General features: G+C 42.1%; 2 protein-coding genes across 4 annotated transcripts in view; both read right to left on the reverse strand.

Annotated features, from left to right (window-relative positions):
- Positions 1 to 867: 867 nt before the first annotated feature.
- The window catches only part of LOC137046080 (TOM1-like protein 2), a 64,491-nt gene continuing 39,052 nt past the window's right edge, over positions 868 to 26,306 (reverse strand). For 2 of the 3 annotated variants that reach the window (XM_067423143.1, XM_067423136.1), the window contains 3 exons: positions 9,784 to 9,843; positions 5,845 to 5,881; positions 868 to 1,334 (listed from right to left, as the gene is read on the reverse strand). In XM_067423143.1, the coding sequence (XP_067279244.1) occupies positions 1,186 to 1,334; positions 5,845 to 5,881; positions 9,784 to 9,843 (246 nt within the window). In that variant the 3' untranslated portion in view covers positions 868 to 1,185. The remainder of the gene's footprint in view (positions 1,335 to 5,844; positions 5,882 to 9,783; positions 9,844 to 26,306) is intronic. The other variant, XM_067423150.1, reaches the window with a different exon arrangement.
- On the reverse strand, positions 19,441 to 26,202 carry LOC137046069 (uncharacterized). Its single transcript, XM_067423126.1, has 2 exons — positions 26,057 to 26,202; positions 19,441 to 25,840 (listed from the first exon to the last, which is right to left on the reverse strand). The coding sequence occupies exon 2, from the start codon at positions 25,627 to 25,629 to the stop codon at positions 19,804 to 19,806; it is 5,826 nt and encodes a 1,941-aa protein (XP_067279227.1). The 5' UTR covers positions 25,630 to 25,840; positions 26,057 to 26,202; the 3' UTR covers positions 19,441 to 19,803.

Consider the following 26,306-nt stretch of genomic DNA (forward strand, 5'->3'; position numbering starts at 1 on the left):
GTAACTACATGTACATAGGGACACTAAATGAAGTGTTACAAAATAAAGTGTAACATTTCTTTTGTATAAATCCAGATATGAGCGTGGAAAATTGAATACACACATTTCTGTGTCCGTTTTGTGTGTATGCAACATTTATACATCAGGCCCCTGATCCATATAGTGCTACGTAAATGACAATGAAAAAAATGTGTATGTATATATGTATATATATGTATGTATATATATATATATATATATATATATATATAAAGCCACAAATTAAGAATTCATTCCACAATTTACTCAATTGTGGTCATGTTGAAATAATTTCTTCCCTCATTTTCATTTAAAGCTAGGGAACACATTACAACATGGCCACGATTTAGTAAATCCAGGGAACACATTTATAAAATGTCCTGACATATTAGTAAGTAATGGGAATGAATTGCTAATTGGTGGCCACGATATACATCTTTTTTTTTCACAACATCACATGCGGGGCTTCATAGATCTACGTTTTAAAATGCCCTCAAATAGCGCCTTTAAACCAGGCTATAATGGCTTAGACAACCTCAAGGAGTCAACATATTTTATTAATCGATGGAAAACAAGCTCATTCTTCTATCTTTGGTAATTTGCACATATTGATTATGGGAATGTCGCCATTTTCCTTCACCAGACCCTCATAAGCGTGAGACGGCCAATCACGAGTTGTCTCTGCGCTCCTTCGCCTGATTAAGATCTAATGTTTTAATGCACTATTTACCACGGGCACAGATTGAGTCTCCATCCACAGTTGACTCACCCCTACAGAAGGACGGATGCACCTCATAAAACCTTAACCTTGTGGAATAGCAATCCATTAGTTCATTACTGAGCAATAAATACGAAACCAAACAGCTTTATTCGACTGCATATCTGTTATTTAAAATGAATGAGCTCTCTAAAGAGACTTATTTCGGCTACATGTTGGCTTAAGCCATCGCTTGATTGCGCCGTTCAGCGTAAAGGTTGCGGTTAAAGCTGTAATGAAGCAGGATTCTCACAGTGCTCTATCAGGCGGGGGATATTAGACAGGGGTCTTGCTGCGTATAACATCAGTAGGTGTGTAAAAGAACAGCGAGCGTTTAAAAGTTGGAGGGAATATGGTTGCGGTCACTGCGCTGAACCCACATCTCTCTCTTCTCTCTCTCCATCAGTGTCCTACAACGCAAAGAGATTGTCCTCCGTCTGTTCGGTCTTCCTGCGGCTGCTGCTAGATGCGCTGACAGGAGGTCTGGACTCTCCACCAATAGCCGGCGGTGAAGCCTTGTCTGCAACTTTGGCCCGCTCCGCTAAGAACTTGTCGAACTCTAAAGAGACACCAGAAGAACAATAGAGGCCTTTAAAAAGGGATAGTTCATCCAAAAATTAAAATTCTTTCATTAATTCCTCACCCTCATGCCATTTCAAACCCGTAAGACTTTTGTTCATCTTCAGAACACAAATAAAGATCTTCTTGATTCATTATTGCTTCTGCAAGAACCAATGAGGTTCAATCTCGTGCACTCTAAAAAATGCTGGGTTAAAAACAACCCAAGTTGGGTTGAAAATGCACCGACCCAACAATTGGGTTGTTTTAACCCAATGGTTAAGTTGTTCTTACCCAGCAATTGGGTTGTCTTAAGCAACATTTAACCCAACCACTGGGTTAAAACAACTCAACCACTGGGTTAAAACAACTCAATTGTTGGGTCGGTGCATTTTCAACCAAACTTGGGTTGTTTTTAACCCAGCATTTTTTAGAGTGTGTTACGCAGCACGTTTGAGCTTCAGCAAGAACCAATGAGGTTCATTCTCGTGTTACGCATCACGTTTGAGCTTCTGCAAGAACCAATGAGGTTCATTCTTGTGTTACGCAGCACGTTTGAGCTTCAGCAAGAACCAATGAGGTTCATTCTCGTGTTACGCAGCACGTTTGAGCTTCAGCAAGAACCAATGAGGTTCATTCTTGTGTTGCGCAGCACGTTTGAGCTTCTGCAAGAACCAATGAGGTTCATTCTCGTGTTACGCAGCACGTTTGAGCTTCAGCAAGAACCAATGAGGTTAATTATCGTGTTATGCAGCACGTTTGAGCTTCAGCAAGAACCAATGAGGTTCATTCTCGTGTTACGCAGCACGTTTGAGCTTCAGCAAGAACCAATGAGGTTAATTATCGTGTTATGCAGCACGTTTGAGCTTCAGCAAGAACCAATGAGGTTCATTCTTGTGTTGCGCAGCACGTTTGAGCTTCTGCAAGAACCAATGAGGTTCATTCTTGTGTTGCGCAGCACGTTTGAGCTTCTGCAAGAACCAATGAGGTTCATTCTCGTGTTACGCAGCACGTTTGAGCTTCAGCAAGAACCAATGAGGTTCATTCTCGTGTTACGCAGCACGTTTGAGCTTCAGCAAGAACCAATGAGGTTCATTCTTGTGTTACGCAGCACGTTTGAGCTTCAGCAAGAACCAATGATGTTCATTCTCGTGTTACGCAGCACGTTTGAGCTTCAGCAAGAACCAATGAGGTTCATTCTTGTGTTACGCAGCACGTTTGAGCTTCAGCAAGAACCAATGAGGTTCATTCTTGTGTTGCGCAGCACGTTTGAGCTTCTGCAAGAACCAATGAGGTTCATTCTCGTGTTACGCATCACGTTTGAGCTTCCTCAAGAACCAATGAGGTTCATTCTGGTGTTACCAGCACGTTTGAGCTTCAGCAAGAACCAATGAGGTTCATTCTCGTGTTACGCAGCACGTTTGAGCTTCAGCAAGAACCAATGAGGTTCATTTTTGTGTTGCGCAGCACGTTTGAGCTTCTGCAAGAACCAATGAGGTTCATTCTCGTGTTACGCAGCACGTTTGAGCTTCAGCAAGAACCAATGAGGTTCATTCTCGTGTTACGCAGCACGTTTGAGCTTCAGCAAGAACCAATGAGGTTCATTTTTGTGTTGCGCAGCACGTTTGAGCTTCTGCAAGAACCAATGAGGTTCATTCTGGTGTTACCAGCACGTTTGAGCTTCAGCAAGAACCAATGAGGTTCATTCTCGTGTTACGCAGCACGTTTGAGCTTCAGCAAGAACCAATGAGGTTCATTTTTGTGTTGCGCAGCACGTTTGAGCTTCTGCAAGAACCAATGAGGTTCATTCTCGTGTTGCGCAGCACGTTTGAGCTTCAGCAAGAACCAATGAGGTTCATTCTCATGTTATGCAGCACGTTTGAGCTTCAGCAAGAACCAATGAGGTTCATTCTTGTGTTACGCAGCACGTTTGAGCTTCTGCAAGAACCAATGAGGTTCATTCTTGTGTTACGCAGCACGTTTGAGCTTCAGCAAGAACCAATGAGGTTCTTTCTCGTGTTACGCAGCACGTTTGAGCTTCAGCAAGAACCAATGAGGTTCATTCTCGTGTTACGCAGCACGTTTGAGCTTCAGCAAGAACCAATGAGGTTCATTCTTGTGTTACGCAGCACGTTTGAGCTTCTGCAAGAACCAATGAGGTTCAATCTCGTGTTACGCAGCACGTTTGAGCTTCTGCAAGAACCAATGAGGTTCATTCTCATGTTACGCAGCACTTTTGAGCTTCAGCAAGAACCAATGAGGTTCATTCTCATGTTACGCAGCACGTTTGAGCTTCATCAAGAACCAATGAGGTTCATTCTGGTGTTACGCAGCACGTTTGAGCTTCAGCAAGAACCAATGAGGTTCATTCTCGTGTTACGCAGCACGTTTGAGCTTCAGCAAGAACCAATGAGGTTCATTCTTGTGTTACGCAGCACGTTTGAGCTTCAGCAAGAACCAATGAGGTTCCTTCTCGTGTTATACAGCACGTTTGAGCTTCAGCAAGAACCAATGAGGTTCATTCTTGTGTTACGCAGCACGTTTGAGCTTCAGCAAGAACCAATGAGGTTCATTCTTGTGTTACGCAGCACGTTTGAGCTTCAGCAAGAACCAATGAGGTTCATTCTTGTGTTGCGCAGCACGTTTGAGCTTCTGCAAGAACCAATGAGGTTCAATCTCGTGTTACGCAGCACGTTTGAGCTTCTGCAAGAACCAATGAGGTTCATTCTCATGTTACGCAGCACGTTTGAGCTTCATCAAGAACCAATGAGGTTCATTCTCGTGTTACGCAGCACGTTTGAGCTTCAGCAAGAACCAATGAGGTTCATTCTTGTGTTATGCAGCACGTTTGAGCTTCAGCAAGAACCAATGAGGTTCATTCTCATGTTACGCAGCACGTTTGAGCTTCAGCAAGAACCAATGAGGTTCATTCTCATGTTACACAGCACGTTTGAGCTTCTGCAAGAACCAATGAGGTTCATTCTCGTGTTACGCAGCACGTTTGAGCTTTAGCGAGAAAAAATGAGGATCAGAAAATGGTCAGAAAACTCTCATTTGTGTTCTGAAGATGAATGAATGTCTTACAGGTTTGGGCAACATGAAGGTGAGGAATTAATGAAAGAATTTTAATTTGCAGGTGAACTACTATATGTGATTATCATATTTGATCCATCAGGCTCATTTATTATGATTCAGAATGAATATGGAGCTCATACTCGGAGGAGGATAGACATCTCAGTTTTAATCAGACACCCAAAATGGGCAAAAATATGGAATTTGGTACAGTTGCTGATTCTTCTATGACTAAAAACTTAAATCACGTTTGATACACATTGCTTCCTGACCAATGATCACTTGCTGTCTTTAACTACAAACATCATCGAGAAGGTGGGACTAGTGACTGACTTAAAGAATAGTGTTAATTTTGTTAATCTGTGATAAAAAATAAATAAAAATTCCGTGATGACGTTTTTCCATGGCTAAGACGAGACGACACCAACATCATTAATTGATTACTGACTATATCAATATGCAATATTGTGACTAAGATGAAGTTTAAAAAAATAAAAACTCAACCAAAGTCATTCTTTGTTTTAGTCTAATATAAGATGACAAAACATTACAGTCTGTTTTAAGCCGCTATGAGCTTTTGATGCTTACGGATAAAATAATTAATTTCCCCAATCAGAGTTTTTCTACCCAGTGTTTTACTAAATATTTGCAATCTGGCAAGGATTCACGCATGCTCTCTCTAAACTGCAGAACAAGCATAGAATTAATCTGCTGTTTAGCAATCTCCACCAAACGTTCTCAGTGATGAACCGTACTAAATCCAAACATGGATCTCTCGCCTATATTTGCAGTTGTGATTGCTGAATAAATGCACACTCTGTGTGACAATACAACATTTCTTTTTTTGCTGTTGCTTTAATAGAAAAACAAATGAGGCAATTAGGCACACAAGAAAACGTGTATGGGTTGATTTGTGCTTATAGGTGAAAGTGCAATAATTGTAATGAAAATGTAAAAAAAAAAAAAATCAATTTTAAAATTTGTATTTATTATAATTGTTGTTTATGAATCACCATGAAACCCTAAATCAAATGTATAATTTATATGCATATAAATATTAGTTGTCACTTAATATCTCATTAACATCTCAAAAACATTTTAGTTGAGATAAAATGAAATGATTAGTTTTATGACCAAAGTATGAAGTATTTATGTGGGACAAAAACATATAATGCAGATAAACACAAACATTCCTCCAAAGCCTGATGGATATTTTGATCATCACATCATAAAACATCACTACCGATATAAAAGTTATTCTGAAGTTTACTTTATAAAAAGGGAAATGTTTTACAGCAGGTTTTTCTACAACTGGTTAATCTGCAACGGCATTTCCAGGACAATTTATATTTCTGCAATAGAACACCTCTGAGTGAAACACAATGCAAGGCTAGGTTTTAATACAGTTCAAATCCAAACAATCAGCTCTTGTACTGTACCTTCACTCGTGACTCCTTCTTCTGCCTCTTCACCTTTCTGTTTAAGGAAGCAAAAAGAACATTATTTACATGTCAGACCAGACACTTTTATTACTTATACGCCACACTGTGCCACAAACACAGAACAAACTACTCCCTACCATTCAGCAATAAAACCAGTTTACAACATGATATTGTTATAAACAGAAGTACATATACATGTATGCATTTTCCATACTATTTATGACGATAGATCAGTGTTGGGGAGAAACTGACTGAAATACATTATTCAGCGTTGAAGTAGTCTAGCTTTTTTAATATTTGCAACAATCAGAAGTGTAACATGCCTAAATACATTCTCACTATAATGTCCTATAAAAAGAAGATTGGGGAAATCCATATTATTAAATCAAATCGATTGGTTCGGTTTATTATTTATAATAAAAAAATAAAAAATACAATCCATGTACCTCCTTTTCATCGTAACAGCAGGTTATCATGTTCCTAATTCTTATTCTGACTGTCATAAGACAAACATACCCTGAGATATTTACTCTGTGAAAAAAGTACACAGATACTTTTTGGGGATTTGTATTTGTACATTGTATTTCATGTCACGTGTTTGTTAATATTGATTTCTGACAACTTGTGTGAGACGGAGTAAACTGTGCCGCTAATAGAGCCACGCAAATGCATGTCGTGCACAGAAGACTAACGGCCAAATCAGGATTTTGGTTTCTTTTTCAGTAAACCCTATCATATACACATAGAGCACTTGAAATATATGACGTGTTGCATATCCAAAAAAGAAAGAAGGGCATATGACATTAGAACAACACCAGGGTGAGTAAATGATGACTTAACTTTCATTTTAGGGTGAACTATTCCTTTAAGTAAAAAACAAAACAAAAACAAAAACAAAAAAACACCTTACTGACCCAAACTTTTAAACAATGTGTTCAAGTTTGATTATCAGGGTTTTCCTACGTTGGAAATGATTTGGTGGCTGCCAAAATTAATCGTCCAGGTAAAGAATAATTTGATCATTTAATGTGACGACACCTTCCATTCTGCAGTACTGGTACAATGCAGAATCTGCTCAAAAAGAGCGAATAAACACGATTGCATGGCATAGACAGCTTCATTGATTTTATCAGGAGTTTTCGCAAGCGTGCATCTGTTTGTATGTCGTGTTGAACTCAAGTATTCGAAAGCTTTAGTGATCTTTGCTCGCTTTCTGTATGAAATATATTTTTTATGCTAACTACACTTCTCAAAGTTTCTGGATTGACAGCCGCATTTAAAAGCGCGTTTGAATCTCATTGACGGGTATAACCACAGCAGTGGACAGAACAATACAGTCTGATACTGTATGTCAAATGATCTGTGCATTAAGTCATAGGGCCAGATTTACTAAAACAGGGTAAATTAACATGAGAAAGCAATAGAAAAAAAGTGCCGATGGGAGTGGAAAGTTCTGCGCGTGATCGCAGAACACGACACGCAAATTAAATTGACGACACGCAAATTAAAGCAAAAAGACGCAGCTGGATTATTTCCATAATGACCAACACAATCTACAAAGAGCAGGCAAATTAGCATGCTTTTTGGGCGGTGGTAAATAATGGCTCAAATACCAGTAAACTGACTAGTGCAAACCTTAGTAAATCAACTTGCGTGATTAATTTGAGTACTCTCCTCCCATAAATTTTAAATCTGAAAGGAAAACTCCTACAAACAAATATGGATTAAGTTCAGCCTTAAAAATAAGCCTGTTTCTCACTGCATGTCTTTAGAAAATCCTACCATTTGTTTTTTAACGCAAAAAGAGAGTTTTCGCTGGTGCCAGCTGTTAGTAAATCTGACCCTTAAAGGGGTGATGAATTGAGAAGTCAACTTTCCCTTGAGCTTTTGATATATAAAAGGTCATGGTAATATAAGAATATCCTGCAAGTTTCAGAGCTGAAAACGTCCTTGTTAGTCAAAGAAAAGCTTTTATAGACACCAGGCCCAGAAAACGATCGTGTACCTTGATGTCATCGACTCACGAAACACCGCCTCTACAGAATAATAAGCATGTCTAACTCATTTAGCCGGCAGCAATAAACATGCAGAAGAATATAGTAAGATATTGCGCTATTTCTGGTTTTGGAAGAACACAATCGCTGCATAAGCTTCCTTCGGATCCTAATATTAGGAATGTGTGGTTGTACTTTATTTTTAATGAAGTTCCAGCTGACGTGGGGAAGACAGTGGTGTTTACTTAATTTCACCGCGGGATCATTTTTAAACAAATCTCACAATACTCTTGTTCTATATTGGATCCGACAGGAGGAATGGTGCAACACACTTACGTGAGTAAAACGTAGAACGTGTTTTTTTTAATATGTAATAGATTTACATTGTTATGGATTGTTTTGCTTATGTGTATGTGTCTAACAGAACATACCTTCAGCACGCTGGACTCAGACACGTATGGGCCAGGGCTCGCAAAGCCCAACGCCCCAGCCTGTATGTTTTCCAGACGGGCTACCAAAACGGAAGTCCATCGGCAGGCCGATGAATCTCGTAATATTCCTTTCTTGTTCTGCTATTCTGTCTCTCTTGACTTGACATTTGAAGGGCGCGCTCACGCAAGTGTATGTGTGCGGTTCGCGCTTATATCGAACGATCGTGCGGGCTATGTAATACAAAAATAATAGTCCAATCAATCACGGGACGATGAGAAATAAATACATTTTTTTTTAATGTTATGTATATGGTAAAAAACTATAGTAAAAATCGTATCTTTATTCCAAAGCCCAATGTCCGTGTTAATAGCTTCATAATAGTTGAAAATTTCTGAAATGTGTATGAATTTTGAGTAAATATTGTTTCAAATTTTATTTAATTTCTGCCATTCTGTTTAGGTCTAAGCCGTTATCAATAGATGGGTGGTTTAAAAACAAACATTGCTCAGTTTGATCTCAGCACTAATTTTGAATACCTGTTAGCCTAGAAATCTAGATGCACCCTAGCAGCAGCAAATCTAATTCGCAGTGATTGTCTTCTAGCAACTCTCCATACACGTGCGAGCTAGAAAAACCAAACTCTGGTCAGGCCAATTACATTGTGTATAGAGTCGGTGGGCGGGGCTTAACATAATGACAGAATTGCGTTTGCGTGCTTCTAGTAAACACAGAAGCTGGTCTTTCGAATCAGCTTTGGCCATGAAAGACTTGGAGTTGAGCTTTTCTTTGAGAAAAGGACAAAGAACGGGCACTGAAATCATTCTTAAAAAAGGAAGATGTGTTTGGAGTTTCACAGACCAGAATACTGCGAAAGTTTAATCTGTCAACTAGCTCTGCTTCACATTGCTCTGGTTGGTTGTAGCGCTATCCAATCACGTGCAGAGAGAGTTTGAAAGACAGCCGTTTATCCCGCCCCTCGGATTGAGCCCTGCCCCTGGCAATTGTGAGTTCCAAACATCTTAATGTGGGTCTGGCTTGTCAGGCTAGAATACCTGGAGTTAACGTCAAAGTAACTTTCCCAACACTGTTCAATGGACATACATCACATGACTTCAACAAACTACACAGTTATTTGATATCAGTACAAACACAAAACAGTAACCAACAGATGAGCGGAAGCATCCGGCACCAGTGAACTGCAACATTCAACAGCATCACTCTTTATCTGCATCTAAAAACTCCAACACCTCCAACAAACATTCTGGAGTTTAGACATCTTAAATTGTCATAATTTATCCCTAGTTAATGTTCATTAGTATCATGTGAATGGGTGGCATAAGGTGGACTGACAACATGATTGGTGGAAATGAATGATTAGTACCGTGGTAAGGGGGGGAAAAATCCCGAAATAGAACAAAACGGACTTGGATAGATGAAAGTGAGTAAGATGACATGGTGTTACCATGGAAACAAAAACAGAGAGAATGAAATCAAGGTAAAGAAGTCTCACCACATCGGCACAGAGCCACTCCTCAATGTCATCCATGACAGAGGACTGCGATACGGGGATCTATGGAGCAAAGCCACGGACAAACCAAAGCCCCCGAAAGCAACGGAAGAAAAAAACAAAACAAAAACATCCCAAACAAACAAAAACACAAACAATAAAATCACCAGAAGGTCTGAGAGGAAAATAACAACAACAGAAAAATGTTATCAATGCCAAAGCGAGCCACGCGCCTCACACACTTGCGCACACACACACACACACGGCTTGCACATAGCGCTTGGAGCAACAGTGTTTCACATGCTGTGAGAGTGAAAAATGAAAGGACACTGAAGGAGAGATGCAGTGATGTGTCACTCAGAGCGAATATAAGACGAGCCTTTTATCCACAGAAATGTGGGATTATGATGAAAGAGATGGTTGCTTTTTTAACAGCAGCATCAGAGCAGCGGCACAAGGGTTCCCCCTACAGGCCTCTATTTGCTGGACTTTTCGCACATTACATACTTTATAGAACATCAAATATTACGGCCACAATAAGTTCCCTGTGGCATTTCTTCTATTTCTTGAGATTGAGAATTAGGATAAAACAATGAAAGGATGGTCTTTCTTGAAGAGCATTTAGAGTGGCCCTATTATGCTATTTTAAATGTTCCTAATTTTGTTTTGAAGGTTTCCTACATCAGCTTCACAAGCATCCAAGGTCAAAAACACTTTCATTGCATATCGAATCCTTCAATAAAGGATTCAGTCTCTATCTAAACCCCTCCTTTCTAAAAGCCCAGTCTGTTGTGATTGGTCTACTCTGCTGTGATTGGTCAGATGGCCCAGTCTGTTGTGATTGATCTACTCTGCTCTTATTGGTCAGATGGCCCAGTCTGTTGTGATTGGTCTACTCTGCTCTGATTGGTCAGATGGCCCAGTCTGTTGTGATTGGTCTACTCTGCTCTGATTGGTCAGATGGCCCAGTCTGTTGTGATTGGTCTACTCTGCTCTGATTGGTCAGATGATCCAGTCTGTTGTGATTGGTCTACTCTGCTCTGATTGGTCAGATGATCCAGTCTGTTGTGATTGGTCTACTCTGCTCTTATTGGTCAGATGGCCCAGTCTGTTGTGATTGGTCTACTCTGCTCTGATTGGTCAGATGGCCCAGTCTGTTGTGATTCGTCTACTCTGCTCTGATTGGTCAGATGACCCAGTCTGTTGTGATTGGTCTACTCTGCTCTGATTGGTCAGATGACCCAGTCTGTTGTGATTCGTCTACTCTGCTCTGATTGGTCAGATGGCCCAGTCTGTTGTGATTGGTCTACTTTGCTCTGATTGGTCAGATGGCCCAGTCTGTTGTGATTGGTCTACTCTGCTCTGATTGGTCAGATGGCCCAGTCTGTTGTGATTGGTATACTCTGCTCTGATTGGTCAGATGACCCAGTCTGTTGTGATTGGTCTACTCTGCTCTGATTGGTCAGATGACCCAGTCTGTTGTGATTCGTCTACTCTGCTCTGATTGGTCAGATGGCCCAGTCTGTTGTGATTGGTCTACTTTGCTCTGATTGGTCAGATGGCCCAGTCTGTTGTGATTGGTCTACTCTGCTCTGATTGGTCAGATGGCCCAGTCTGTTGTGATTGGTATACTCTGCTCTGATTGGTCAGATGACCCAGTCTGTTGTGATTGGTCTACTCTGCTCTGATTGGTCAGATGGCCCAGTCTGTTGTGACTGGTCTACTTTGCTCTGATTGGTCAGATGGCCCAGTCTGTTGTGACTGGTCTACTCTGCTCTGATTGGTCAGATGGCCCAGTCTGTTGTGATTGGTCTACTCTGCTCTGATTGGTCAGATGGCCCAGTCTGTTGTGATTGGTCTACCCTGCTCTGATTGGTCAGATGATCCAGTCTGTTGTGATTGGTCTACTCTGCTCTGATTGGTCAGATGGCCCAGTCTGTTGTGATTGGTCTACTCTGCTCTGATTGGTCAGATGACCCAGTCTGTTGTGATTGGTCTACTCTGCTCTGATTGGTCAGATGGCCCAGTCTGTTGTGATTGGTCTACTCTGCTCTGATTGGTCAGATGGCCCAGTCTGTTGTGATTGGTCTACTCTGCTCTGATTGGTCAGATGACCCAGTCTGTTGTGATTGGTCTACTCTGCTCTGATTGGTCAGATGGCCCAGTCTGTTGTGATTGGTCTACTCTGCTCTGATTGGTCAGATGGCCCAGTCTGTTGTGATTGGTCTACTCTGCTCTGATTGGTCAGATGACCCAGTCTGTTGTGATTGGTCTACTCTGCTCTGATTGGTCAGATGGCCCAGTCTGTTGTGATTGGTCTACTCTGCTCTTATTGGTCAGATGACCCAGTCTGTTGTGATTGGTCTACTCTGCTCTGATTGGTCAGATGACCCAGTCTGTTGTGATTGGTCTACTCTGCTCTGATTGGTCAGATGGCCCAGTCTGTTGTGATTGGTCTACTCTGCTCTGATTGGTCAGATGGCCCAGTCTGTTGTGATTGGTCTACTCTGCTCTGATTGGTCAGATGACCCAGTCTGTTGTGATTGGTCTACTCTGCTCTGATTGGTCAGATGGCCCAGTCTGTTGTGATTGGTCTACTCTGCTCTGATTGGTCAGATGGCCCAGTCTGTTGTGATTGGTCTACTCTGCTCTGATTGGTCAGATGACCCAGTCTGTTGTGATTCGTCTACTCTGCTCTGATTGGTCAGATGGCCCAGTCTGTTGTGATTGGTCTACTCTGCTCTGATTGGTCAGATGGCCCAGTCTGTTGTGATTGGTCTACTCTGCTCTGATTGGTCAGATGACCCAGTCTGTTGTGATTGGTCTACTCTGCTCTGATTGGTCAGATGGCCCAGTCTGTTGTGATTGGTCTACTCTGCTCTGATTGGTCAGATGGCCCAGTCTGTTGTGATTCGTCTACTCTGCTCTGATTGGTCAGATGACCCAGTCTGTTGTGATTGGTCTACTCTGCTCTGATTGGTCAGATGACCCAGTCTGTTGTGATTCGTCTACTCTGCTCTGATTGGTCAGATGACCCAGTCTGTTGTGATTGATCTACTCTGCTCTGATTGGTCAGATGACCCAGTCTGTTGTGATTGATCTACTCTGCTCTGATTGGTCAGATGACCCAGTCTGTTGTGATTGGTCTACTCTGCTCTGATTGGTCAGATGGCCCAGTCTGTTGTGATTGGTCTACTCTGATCTGATTGGTCAGATGACCCAGTCTGTTGTGATTGATCTACTCTGCTCTGATTGGTCAGATGACCCAGTCTGTTGTGATTGATCTACTCTGCTCTGATTGGTCAGATGGCCCAGTCTGTTGTGACTGGTCTACTTTGCTCTGATTGGTCAGATGGCCCAGTCTGTTGTGACTGGTCTACTCTGCTCTGATTGGTCAGATGGCCCAGTCTGTTGTGATTGGTCTACTCTGCTCTGATTGGTCAGATGGCCCAGTCTGTTGTGATTGGTCTACCCTGCTCTGATTGGTCAGATGATCCAGTCTGTTGTGATTGGTCTACTCTGCTCTGATTGGTCAGATGGCCCAGTCTGTTGTGATTGGTCTACTCTGCTCTGATTGGTCAGATGACCCAGTCTGTTGTGATTGGTCTACTCTGCTCTGATTGGTCAGATGGCCCAGTCTGTTGTGATTGGTCTACTCTGCTCTGATTGGTCAGATGGCCCAGTCTGTTGTGATTGGTCTACTCTGCTCTGATTGGTCAGATGACCCAGTCTGTTGTGATTCGTCTACTCTGCTCTGATTGGTCAGATGGCCCAGTCTGTTGTGATTGGTCTACTCTGCTCTGATTGGTCAGATGGCCCAGTCTGTTGTGATTCGTCTACTCTGCTCTGATTGGTCAGATGACCCAGTCTGTTGTGACTGGTCTACTTTGCTCTGATTGGTCAGATGGCCCAGTCTGTTGTGACTGGTCTACTCTGCTCTGATTGGTCAGATGGCCCAGTCTGTTGTGATTGGTCTACTCTGCTCTGATTGGTCAGATGGCCCAGTCTGTTGTGATTGGTCTACTCTGCTCTGATTGGTCAGATGGCCCAGTCTGTTGTGATTCGTCTACTCTGCTCTGATTGGTCAGATGACCCAGTCTGTTGTGATTGGTCTACTCTGCTCTGATTGGTCAGATGGCCCAGTCTGTTGTGACTGGTCTACTTTGCTCTGATTGGTCAGATGACCCAGTCTGTTGTGATTGGTCTACTCTGCTCTGATTGGTCAGATGGCCCAGTCTGTTGTGATTGGTCTACTCTGCTCTGATTGGTCAGATGGCCCAGTCTGTTGTGATTGATCTACTCTGCTCTGATTGGTCGGATAACCCAGTCTGTTGTGATTGATCTACTCTGCTCTGATTGGTCAGATGGCCCAGTCTGTTGTGATTGATCTACTCTGCTCTGATTGGTCAGATGGCCCAGTCTGTTGTGATTGGTCTACTCTGATTGGTCAGATGACCCAGTGTGTTGTGATTGGTCTACTCTGCTCTGATTGGTCAGATGGCCCAGTCTGTTGTGATTGGTCTACTCTGCTCTGATTGGTCAGATGGCCCAGTCTGTTGTGATTGGTCTACTCTGCTCTTATTGGTCAGATGGCCCAGTCTGTTGTGATTGGTCTACTCTGCTCTTATTGGTCAGATGACCCAGTCTGTTGTGATTGGTTTACTCTGATCTGATTGGTCAGATGGCCCAGTCTGTTGTGATTGGTCTACTCTGCTCTTATTGGTCAGATGACCCAGTCTGTTGTGATTGATCTACTCTGCTCTGAATGGTCAGATGACCCAGTCTGTTGTGATTGGTCTACTCTGCTCTGATTGGTCAGATGGCCCAGTCTGTTGTGATTGGTCTACTCTGCTCTGATTGGTCAGATGGCCCAGTCTGTTGTGATTGGTCTACTCTGCTCTGATTGGTCAGATGGCCCAGTCTGTTGTGATTGGTCTACTTTGCTCTGATTGGTCAGATGGCCCAGTCTGTTGTGATTGGTCTACTCTGCTCTTATTGGTCAGATGGCCCAGTCTGTTGTGATTGGTCTACTCTGATCTGATTGGTCAGATGGCCCAGTCTGTTGTGATTGGTCTACTCTGCTCTTATTGGTCAGATGACCCAGTCTGTTGTGATTGATCTACTCTGCTCTGATTGGTCAGATGGCCCAGTCTGTTGTGACTGGTCTACTCTGCTCTGATTGGTCAGATGGCCCAGTCTGTTGTGATTGGTCTACTCTGCTCTGATTGGTCAGATGGCCCAGTCTGTTTTGATTGGTCTACTCTGCTCTGATTGGTCAGATGACCCAGTCTGTTGTGATTGATCTACTCTGCTCTGATTGGTCAGATGGCCCAGTCTGTTGTGATTGATCTACTCTGCTCTGATTGGTCAGATGGCCCAGTCTGTTGTGATTGGTCTACTCTGCTCTTATTGGTCAGATCAGATTTCTCTAGATTTTCCTCAAGCTCTTGATTCACAGTGATACACACACAGTAACAATGGCGTTGGGTTTTACCAAATCTATTCTAGCCTGAGTCCTCATCCTTTGGAAGTGCATCAAAGTGAATTTGCAGAGCAGAAAACAGCATCTTTAAAACAGGTCCACAACACAAACCAAACTCTTCCAGTCTCAGCTATGACTACAGTGTTTGAGGGTCGAAGTAGCCAATGAAGGTCATAGACTGGCATTATACAAATGTATTACAAAGCTACATATTTTCAGCAGGAAGTAAGACTAGAATAACTGATGACTCAAAGTGATGATCCAGGCAGTTCAGAATCGCTTCTTTTTTGGCAGACAATAACTACATGTATCCGCACTTTGATCTTTGAAACATTGCAGACCTTTTACATGCACAAACAGCTGTACTACACACTGGATGAAAGAAAATATCTGGAAGAGCATAATATGGGCACTTTAAATGCTACCAGTTCAAAGTTTGGACACAAATACTATACTTCTTCAATAATGTTTAAAATGTATTCCAGGATGTTCCTCGTGAAGTTGGTCCCGAGAATAAAGTGTGCGCAAAAGCTAGAATCTTAACAAAAGTAAAAAATAAATAAAATATTGGTTTGAATTATTATTTTTTTGGTCACTACATAATTCCACCCATTAGTGTATTTTAAAGTGTTGATGTCTAAACTAATATTACAACATGTGGATACTGTATATAATATAACAATATTTGTTTTTGTTTTATGATTATTTTGGTTAAGGTAAAACTGTTAAATATAAATCTGCTAAAACAGAAGAGCTCAGACATGTGAATTAATGGGTGAGGTAGGTAGTTTTAATAGTAGTGATGATGATGAAGATGAGGAAGGAAAGGCTCTGACTGCACAGCTGTCCAGTTTAAAGATCTTCTATAAGCCATTCACACTGACAATGATTTTATGAGCTGATATATAGTACTGTTCAAAAGTTTGGGGTCTGTAAGAAATGAATACTTTCCTTCAGCAAGGATGCATAACATTGATCAAAAGTGACAGACAATATAGTTTAAATGTCTTTACTATTTCAAATAAATACTCTTCTGAGCTTTCTATTAATTAAAGAATCCTGGGAAAAAAGTATCACTGTTTTCATCATCGATAATAAGAAATGTTGAGCATCAGATAAGAATAATCACGTGACACCGAAGACTGGAGTCAAATGCTGAAAATCCTGCTTTGTATCGCAGGAATAAAATACATTTTAAAACATATTACAATTGAAAACAGTTATTTTGAATTGTAATAATATTTCACAGTATTATTGTTTATAATGTATCAAATAAATGCTGCCTTGGTGATTATCAGAAAATATGAAAATCTTACCAACCGTAAACCTTTGAACACTACTGTATTTTTGGTGAAAACGTGTTCATACTGTCGGATGCCCAAAAGTTATTGACGGGCTACGGGCTGTACAATTGGCCAGTCTAATCACAAATGGGGTGATTGCCTCTTAAAACTAGCAGTCTTGAGGAGAAAGAGCACAATTTATGCTTTGCATTGTGGTATGTTAATAAAAACATTTACATGTGCACCAATAATGTGTTTATTTCTAATAATCAGAGTATGGTCTTAAATCACAGTAAGATGTTTACATGACACGAGCAGGATGGCAATTTTCATTATTCTGATTATTCGCTTAGTTATAAGTATGGTTATACCAATCTCAGATAGATAGGCATACAGTATGCACTTTACCAGCCATTGTTATAATCTGCACACATCAAATTTCAATGGACGTTTTTATGGACGTACTGGATATTATTCGCCCTCGTGATGAACATTGCAATGTCAGGTTTGCCATCGCGCTCTTCGCACAATCTAAATGAAGATACGGAGCAGAGACTGCGCAGCGAGTTCTGTTGACCGAGTTTAGTGATTTGGAGAAGAGAAAACTTCAGGATAATATCACAAAGTTCATTCATGAAGTTGTGTGAACAACACACGACATCTGTGTAGAACCGAGCACATGCGCACTTTGGTCAGAGAGGTAATAATACGATTAAGTTGTTTGTGTCATAGTTTAATGCGAATATGGGTACTACGTTTATGAGCTTAACTGCACTCATTTGATCGAAGTATTTGTAAACACACTCATTTTTGCGATTTATGCTGCATTCACGTGCTATCGGAAATGTCATAATTCCTACTACAGAAGTTGTGATTATGAGCAAGTGCTTTTGTTATAAGAATGAACAGGAATCATGGAGGAGACCAGGTTTATTCTTGCCTATTTATTGGGGAAATCCTATTAAAACCAACTTTATGTGTAGTGTTACAAGCACTGACAACCATATAGATATTTATGATGCTATCCAGACAGTCTGCTTACTGATGATTCTATAATTAAACATATAAATGCAGCCTATTTTTATGAAAGCCCGTTTCAGTCACTCAAGATAATAAATAAGAAGAGTAATTGCGACTTTTAATCTCAGAATTTTGACTTTTTTTCTCACAATTACATGATATAAAGTCAGAATTGTTACTTTATATCATGTAATTGTGAGTTTATATCTAAGAATTCTGACTTTATATCACACAATTGTGTACTTATATCTCACAATTCTGACTTTATCACACAATTGTGAGTTTACATCTTAGCATTCTGAGAAAAAGTTTTTGTTTTTGTGGCGGAAACGGGCTTCCATATATTTTCACTGTGTATAAAACATAAAATATGCTTCAAATGATTACTCATATATGTAAATATGTATTACATTAATGAGACAAGATGATGTAGCTGTTTTGGGGAAAACACTAATAAATCATACCTGTCACAGTAGTAATTCTCCCCGCAAAAATGTTTAAAGTTTATGGCGCGCCCATCTCGGGAATTTGGGTATCAAAATGATTTCTGAACTTTCCAGTGGTCAACACAACATCAGAGGGCGTTCATGTGCAATTTTTACCTCGGAAACTAGTATTTACTATAGTTCCAGCAGCATGTAAAGGCAGCATAAGTCCTTACTCTGATTATTGGAAATAATAGCATAATTGGTGCACATGTAAATGTAGTGAATGAAAACCAATGACTTACTTCAAAAAAGTAAACCCCAGCCCTGAGTTCTACAGTAAACAAGATCCTGAACCTTCCATGAGCCAAGGGCCGATTATGATCATGTTAATTCATGTTAGAGTCCAGGGTCTAGCTAGTGTATGAAGATGAAATCCACTTGTTTTCTCCTGAAAAAAATTGGGTTGCATCCGAAATCACATCATAAGTAGGTTCAACATTTGAATTTACTTTGTGAATGTTCAAAAAGAACACTCTATACAGTATGAATTCGGGTAGTATGAATGAAATCTGGATGTACAACATCCGCCGTGTGACCAACGGTCGCTTCACTGCCATTAACAAATCCTCTCCTGTGGCACACTTCAGAATCTCGGCAGAAGCAGAAGGCCATCCGGAGACTTTTCACCTTCTGTTTTTCCAATACTATGTATTTGGACATACTACCGTTTCGGCATACTATATAGTGGGGAAGTATTTGATTTCGGATGCAACGTGTGTGATTCCTAGTTGTGATGGGAATGAGGTGGTTCGCAGTAAAAGGGACAGCACAAAGAGAAGAGCCCTAGAGTTATTAGAGATCAGAGATGTCGAGAAAAAAAGATGCTCTTTCCATACAACGAAAAAAAAAACATAAAAGTGGTCTTTTCAATATCTTCATGGCGCTTTTGTGGCCACTATGAACTTTTGTTTTACAGAAAGAGCTGCTTCCATGAAAGAAAAAGAAAAAAAAAGCATAGAAGTTTGATACGATATGAGGGTGAGAAAATAATTTTTGGTTGATCTCTTAAAGGGTTAGTTCACCCAAAAATGAAAATTCTGTTATTAAATACTCACCCTCATGCCGTAAGACCTCTGTTCATCTTCGAAATACAAATGAAGATATTTTTGTTTAAATCAAATGTCATTTCCTCCCTCAAGAACCATAAAAGACACTGTACTGTCCTCCAATTGGTGTTCTTAACCAAAATTAGACAGCCAGCCAAACTCCCGTCATGAACAACATAAGAGTCAGGATATAGCTTCTTAGCTCCGTTTAATAGAGACTCTGGTTGAGCATGTAAACATGAACAAAGGAGTGAAACTGAAAATAAGCACAAAAAATACATTAAGATGAAATTGTCTCTTATACAAAGACTAACAGAGCTTAATTACAATGAAGTATAACGTCTTCAGTAAACAACTAGTCTACGGATTGAAATCAAAGCTTTGTAATCATATATGGTTTTAAATCAACATGGATTTGGCCCAAATCTATTGTTAGGAATATTGTAACATATAGAAAATATAAACCACTTACAGGCAGTTCTTGCTAAGGAGAAATTGAAACATAACAGAGGATTGTTGCAGCTGGAACGATCTTTACCATGTGCTTTTTCTCTTCAACTAACTTCCTGATTCAGCCTGCAATACCATACTTGACCGCTAGAGGTCCTAATTACTATAACACGGACAATACCCCAAGGGCAGAACACTCCCCGCTTGGTGTCTATGACACCACTGTCTATATTGCTCAAATTTAGCATAAACCTTTAATCTGTTGAGGGTAACAGTAGGACGACCTCTGTAACGGGCCTTGTGAAGGCCTTTGGAGTACCTTGAGCAGTGGTCCTTAAACTAACTGTACGTACTTTTCCATCTTGGCTATGAATAGCAGAGGTGACCACTGCCATAGGCCATGTATTACGAGCAGCTTGGTTATCTTTCAACAAGACAACGTCACCTGCTTGCAAGTTGCGACATGTCTTATTCCATTTTCTGCGACTCTGTAGGGTTGGTAGGTACTCCCTTTTCCATCGGAGCCAGAACTCGTTGGCAAGGGCTTGTACTTGTCTCCACTGATTGAGAAGAAGATCCCTGTCACCGAACTTCCCTGGCGGAGGTGGGACTGCTCCCTTCTGAGTAAGCAACACTGCTGGAGTCAAGATGAATGGGGACTCTGGGTCACTTGATACAGGAATGAGTGGTCTGGCGTTGATGATGGCTGAAACTTCGGCCATAAGTGTACACAAGACTTCATGGGAGAAAGGAGTGTGTTCTCTTAGTAAGATGTGATCGAGGATTCTGCGGGCCACTCCAATCATTCTTTCCCAAGAACCTCCTCTGTGCGAAGAATGAGGAGGGTTGAACTCCCAGGAACAGCCCTGCTCACTCAGATATCTGAGAACCTTTTCCTCCTGTTGCAGCTTGTTTAGTCCTAGCTCTTTGCTTGCTCCCACAAAGTTTGTGCCGCAATCGGACCTCAGCTGCTTTGCGGGTCCTCGTATGGAAAAGAATCGTCTCAGAGCATTGATGCAGCTGGAAGCATCCATTGATTCGATGACCTCGATATGCACCGCTCTTATGCTCATGCAAGTAAACAATATAGCCCAGCGTTTGCTCTCCGCGTGTCCGCCTCTAGTACGTCTCGCACTGACCATCCAAGGTCCAAAAACGTCCAAACCTACGTAGGTAAATGGGGGATTTGTGTTTAGGCGCTCAGGAGGCAAGTCTGCCATAATTTGTTCCTCCATTTTCCTGCGGAGCTTACGGCAGGTAACACAGTGGTGTAGGATTGAGCTAATCAGCCTTTTCCCTCCAATTATCCAGAAACCAGCCCTTCTCAAGGCTCCCTCCGTAAAATGACGCCCTTGATGTTCTACTTTCTCATGGTAGTGATGCACTAACAGACTGGAGATGTGGTTGTGCTTGGGTAGAACCAAGGGGTTCCTTTCAATGGAGCTTAAAGGAGAATTTTCCAACCTTCCTCCGATTCTGATCAAACCTTCCTTGAGAACGGGATCCAGTTTCAAGAGAGGGCTGTTCTTTGGTAGGGCTTTCCTTTCAGAAAGGGCTGCATATTCCATAGGAAAGCTCTCCTGTTGAGTTGCTCTGAAAATGGCATTGCAGGCTAGCGAATACTCTTGTGAGGTTCGAAGTTTATCGCAACGATGCCACCCTACATGTTCTTCACAACCATTCTTGGATTTGATCGTGCGAACGATGTGGATCAAAAGGGCAATAGCTCTTACAAGGGTTTTCCATGTAGAGAATCTCTGGAATCTTTCTGTCCCTAAACCATTAAGTCTAATTTGGGTGCAATAGCTGAGGACATCCTGCCTTATCTCAACATCCTGTTCTGGACAGACAAGTTTGTATGATTCAGGCGCTTCCTGCAAGGATGTGTATGGCTTGGAAAGGAACGATGGACCCTTAAGCCATGCCGAATCGTTGAGTTGGGATGCGGCAACTCCTCTAGAGGCGTGGTCAGCTGGGTTGAGCTCAGTCGGAATATAGAACCACTGCTCAGGCCTGGAAGATTGGCGAATTCGGTGAACTCTGTTATACACGTACACATAAAAACGCTTTGTCTCATTGTGTATGTACCCTAAGACTACTTTGCTATCGCAGTAAAATCTGACGGCGTGCAATCTGAGATCCATCTCATGGCGAATCAGGTCTGCAATTTCAACTGCCAACACTGCGGCACAGAGTTCAAGACGCGGAATAGTTGGTTTGTGTTGTGGTGCTAGTTTGGATTTTCCTAAGACGAATCCGACATCACTATTTCCATCATGGTCAATGACCCTGAGGTAAGCCACCGCGCCGATTGCTTTAGTGGATGCGTCAGAAAAAATGCACAGTTCTACAAGTTTGGCCTTAGAGAGGGAAATTGAGGTGTAGGTTCGAGGAATATGCAGTTGCCTCAGGTCCTTGAGGGAGTCTTGCCATGTTCCCCATTCTGCTCTCTTTTCTTCCGGAAGTACATCATCCCATTCTGAGGTGCAGTTTGAGAGTTCCCGTAGTAGAGCTCTGCCTTGTATGGTGACTGGAGAGGCTATGCCGAGTGGATCAAAGATACTGTTTACAGTGGACAGCACGCCACGTCTTGTGAATGGTTTGCCGACTGTTGACACATCATAGGTGAAGGTGTCGCCCACTATCTCCCAACACAACCCAAGAGTCCGCTGTACAAGAGGAATTTCACCACTAAGGTCTAAGTCCTTTATAGTCTTAGCGTGTTCCTCTTGAGGAAAGGCTTGCATAACAGCTGGGCTGTTTGAAGCAATCTTATGCAAACGAAGGTTCGATTCAGCTAAAGATGCTCGTGTTCTTTGGAGGAGACTGACTGCTTGATCATCAGTAGGTAGGGACACAAGCCCATCATCCACATAGAAGTGTCTTTCCACGAACTGTCGAGTATCTGAGCCATGCACATTCTCACCCTCGCTAGCAGCTCGCCTTAGCCCGTAAATGGCAACGGCAGGGGAAGGGCTATTGCCAAAAACATGTACCTTCATGCGGTACTCTATGACATCCTTTGTAGGGTCGCTGTCCCTGAACCAGAAAAACCTTAGAAAGTTACGATGATCCTCTCTGACCTTGAAACAATGGAACATTTGTTGGATGTCAGCTGTGATGGCTACGGTTTCCTTACGGAATCGAAGAAGGACTCCCAGCAAATTATTGTTCAGATCGGGCCCCGTTAACAAGACGTTGTTGAGGGAGATACCATGATGTTGAGCGCTGGAGTCGAAAACCACCCTGATTTGATCTGGCTTTTTTGGGTGGTAAACCGCAAAGATCGGCAGGAACCAACACTCCTCTCCCTCCTTCAGTGGTGGTGCAAGTTCAGCATGGTCATTCTCCAAAATCTTCTTCATGAAAGAGACAAACTGTTTTTCCATCTCTGGTTTCTTAGTAAAGGTACGCTGCAGAGAATGAAACCTATTAAGAGCTTGTTCACGATTGTTGGGGAGCATTTGTCTTGGCTCTCTGAAGGGCAATGGGGCGACCCAACTGTTTTCTTCATCCTTGTGAACATCTGAATTCATGATTCTTAAGAATGCTGTATCTTCAATGGATGGGGCTAGTTTATTGTCGTTCTCAGTTCTCTGGAACACATCGCAACCAAGGCTGTCTTCTGAGGTACCGTACATGCTGTTTTTGTGCGCTCCGAGGATAACACCCCGAGTCTCCCCGCTGTAAGGTACTTCCTCTTTCAGGTTCATGTAACTAGTGCAGGGTGAAAGGTAAGTGGTGCGACCATTCTCTAATATATTGGTCCTGAAGGTGCTCGCACTAGGTATATGGGCGTTTCCCAAACATACCTCACCAACTACCACCCAACCCAAGTCTAACCTTTGGGCAAAGGGTGCATCATGTGGGCCATTAATTTGTTGTCTGACCTTGTGCACCCTAATGATGTCTCTCCCCAGTAGAAGAAGGATCTGAGCATTGGGATCGAGTTTGGGAATTTGGCTTGCGATTGACTTCAAGTGAGCGTGATTCAAGACTACATTCGGGGTAGGTATCTCACATCTGCTGGCCAGTATTTGATTGCACTCTATGAGTGGTGGTAGAGCAAAGGAAGCACCTCCTGCAGCCGGTGATATCATGAAACATTCAGCCTTCCTGCCAGACATGTTGGTAACACCAGCACATGTCCGAAGGGAATAAGAGGAAGGTTCGCTCTCTATCCCAAACAGTTCAAAGAACTCTGTGTTTGCCAATGAGCGATTACTCTGATCGTCGAGTATTGCGTACATTTTGACAACCTTCTCTGGATGATTCTGAGGAAACACCTGCACCAAGCATATCTTAGAGCATGATTTTCCTGGTTGCCCTTTGCCACAGATCTCGGTACAGTGTGACGTCACCGTGGAGGATGACAATTCGCTGTCATCTCCTTCTGCTCCATAGCTCGTTTGCGGGGTAGGAGACTTAGGCACCTGACAAGGTGGGCCAGGGTGCATGACTGTGACGTGGCGATTACTTTCGCATTCACTACACATGACAGTTACCTTGCAGTCTTTGGCCAAATGAGAAGTGGATGTGCAACACCTATAACATATGCCGTTCTCACGGAGGAAAGATTTTCTCTCGTCGATATGTTTGGCTCTGAAAGTGCGACACTTTTTCAAAGGGTGTGGTCTGTTGTGTATTGGGCAGTACTTTCCTGGGTTCTCTACTCTCTTGTCACTGAGAACATCCGTTTTGTGAGTTGATAATGGAATTCTTTCCATCCTGAGAATTGGTCTTTCCTTGGGATAGATATCGCTGGAACGAGTAAGAGAGAAACTAGGATCGTTCCTGATGCGTGCCTCATAGCAAATAAACTCAGCAAAGAATGAAAAAGGGGGGAAAACCCCGTTGTGTTCTGTTTTGAACCTGGATCCTTGGGCTACCCATTTGTCCTGAAGAGAGTGTGAGAGCTTTGCTACTATAGGACTGATGCCCCGAGCGGTATCCAAAAAAGCCAAACCGGGCAGGTATCCATCTTGCTTCGCCGATAAGATCTCCATTAGTAGATCTCCAAGTTCCCTAAGTCTCACAAAATCATTGTTGGAAATTTTTGTAAACATATCCAGTTTCTTGAACAGCGCATCCTCGATTATCTCAGGTGAAGCATAACATTCGACCAGTCTGTCCCAGGCTTTCCTAAGAGCAACCTGAGGATTGTTAACATGCATGAGACGTATTCTATTGACATAATGGCCTGATTCCTTTCCTAGCCACTTAGTCAATAGGTCCAACTCTTCGCTAGCTGAGATGTCGAGCTCTTTTATGGCATTTAAGAATGAGGACTGCCATGCTCTGAAACTTTCTGGTCTGTCATCGAACTGACGGAGCCCTGTAGTCACCAATTCACGGCGTGCCAGAAACTTTACGAACTCAGTCATGGGGGGGCCTTTGACCGATTCGGCCCGGGAAGCATAGTGAAGAGGAGTATAGGGCTGCGCTGTGGTGTATAGATTGGTATGAGCGCCTGACTGAGGATGTGGCCACTGTTCGTTATTGGTCTCTGGGATGTTAGGGCTTATCTTGAGAGGCAAAAAGTAGGAATCAGACATAGTGATACATCTCTCTGGCGATTTAACCTGATTTTGAGAATGAGGGATAAGTGGCAATGGTTCAAGCGACTTGTCCCACGTTACTAAGCTTTCCTCTTGCTTGACAGGTACAAATTCATGACGGTGTGAATGTTTTTGTAACTCAGCTTGCTGTGTAACATAGTCATTTGTACGCTGCATACTTTCTTCCTTGTATGATCTTATAGCACTTTTGTCATCTGGTACTTTTAACTGTTCCTCAGCTGCTTCTAATATCTTTGCCTGCGCTACAGCCGCTGCTGCCTCCCTCTGGAGTGTTAAAGCACTCAATTCAGCAGTGAGTCTAGCCTTCTCTAGGAGTGCTTTTGCTTCCTTCTCTGCTTGTTCAATTTTTAACTTGCCTTCTTTTTCAGCGAAGGATGCACGGACACATGCTGCTTCAGCCCTTGCACGGGCCCTTGCCGCTGCACTGGCTGTTGAAACTGATGTGCGACTGCTGCCTGCACTCTTCTGAGAAGCTCTGTCGCCGTCCTTATATTCGTCCATGGTGCTCGTTCATACTTTGCACATAATCAATGTCGTAATTACTCCAACCAATTGCCTTTTCACTGTACTGTCCTCCAATTGGTGTTCTTAACCAAAATTAGACAGCCAGCCAAACTCCCGTCATGAACAACATAAGAGTCAGGATATAGCTTCTTAGCTCCGTTTAATAGAGACTCTGGTTGAGCATGTAAACATGAACAAAGGAGTGAAACTGAAAATAAGCACAAAAAATACATTAAGATGAAATTGTCTCTTATACAAAGACTAACAGAGCTTAATTACAATGAAGTATAACGTCTTCAGTAAACAACTAGTCTACGGATTGAAATCAAAGCTTTGTAATCATATATGGTTTTAAATCAACATGGATTTGGCCCAAATCTATTGTTAGGAATATTGTAACATATAGAAAATATAAACCACTTACAGGCAGTTCTTGCTAAGGAGAAATTGAAACATAACAGAGGATTGTTGCAGCTGGAACGATCTTTACCATGTGCTTTTTCTCTTCAACTAACTTCCTGATTCAGCCTGCAATACCATACTTGACCGCTAGAGGTCCTAATTACTATAACACGGACAATACCCCAAGGGCAGAACAGACACAAAAGACGTCGTTACAAAGCCCATCTCACTACAGTGGCTCTACAATCATTTTATGAAGCGAAGAGAATAGT

The sequence above is a fragment of the Pseudorasbora parva genome, chromosome 2 (assembly GCF_024679245.1).
Source record: "Pseudorasbora parva isolate DD20220531a chromosome 2, ASM2467924v1, whole genome shotgun sequence".
Taxonomy (NCBI): domain Eukaryota; kingdom Metazoa; phylum Chordata; class Actinopteri; order Cypriniformes; family Gobionidae; genus Pseudorasbora; species Pseudorasbora parva.

What these genes read in the sequence shown, in the direction of transcription:
- LOC137046069 (XM_067423126.1), bottom strand. Translation starts at nt 25,629, where the DNA reads ATGGACGAATATAAGGACGGCGACAGAGCTTCTCAGAAGAGTGCAGGC.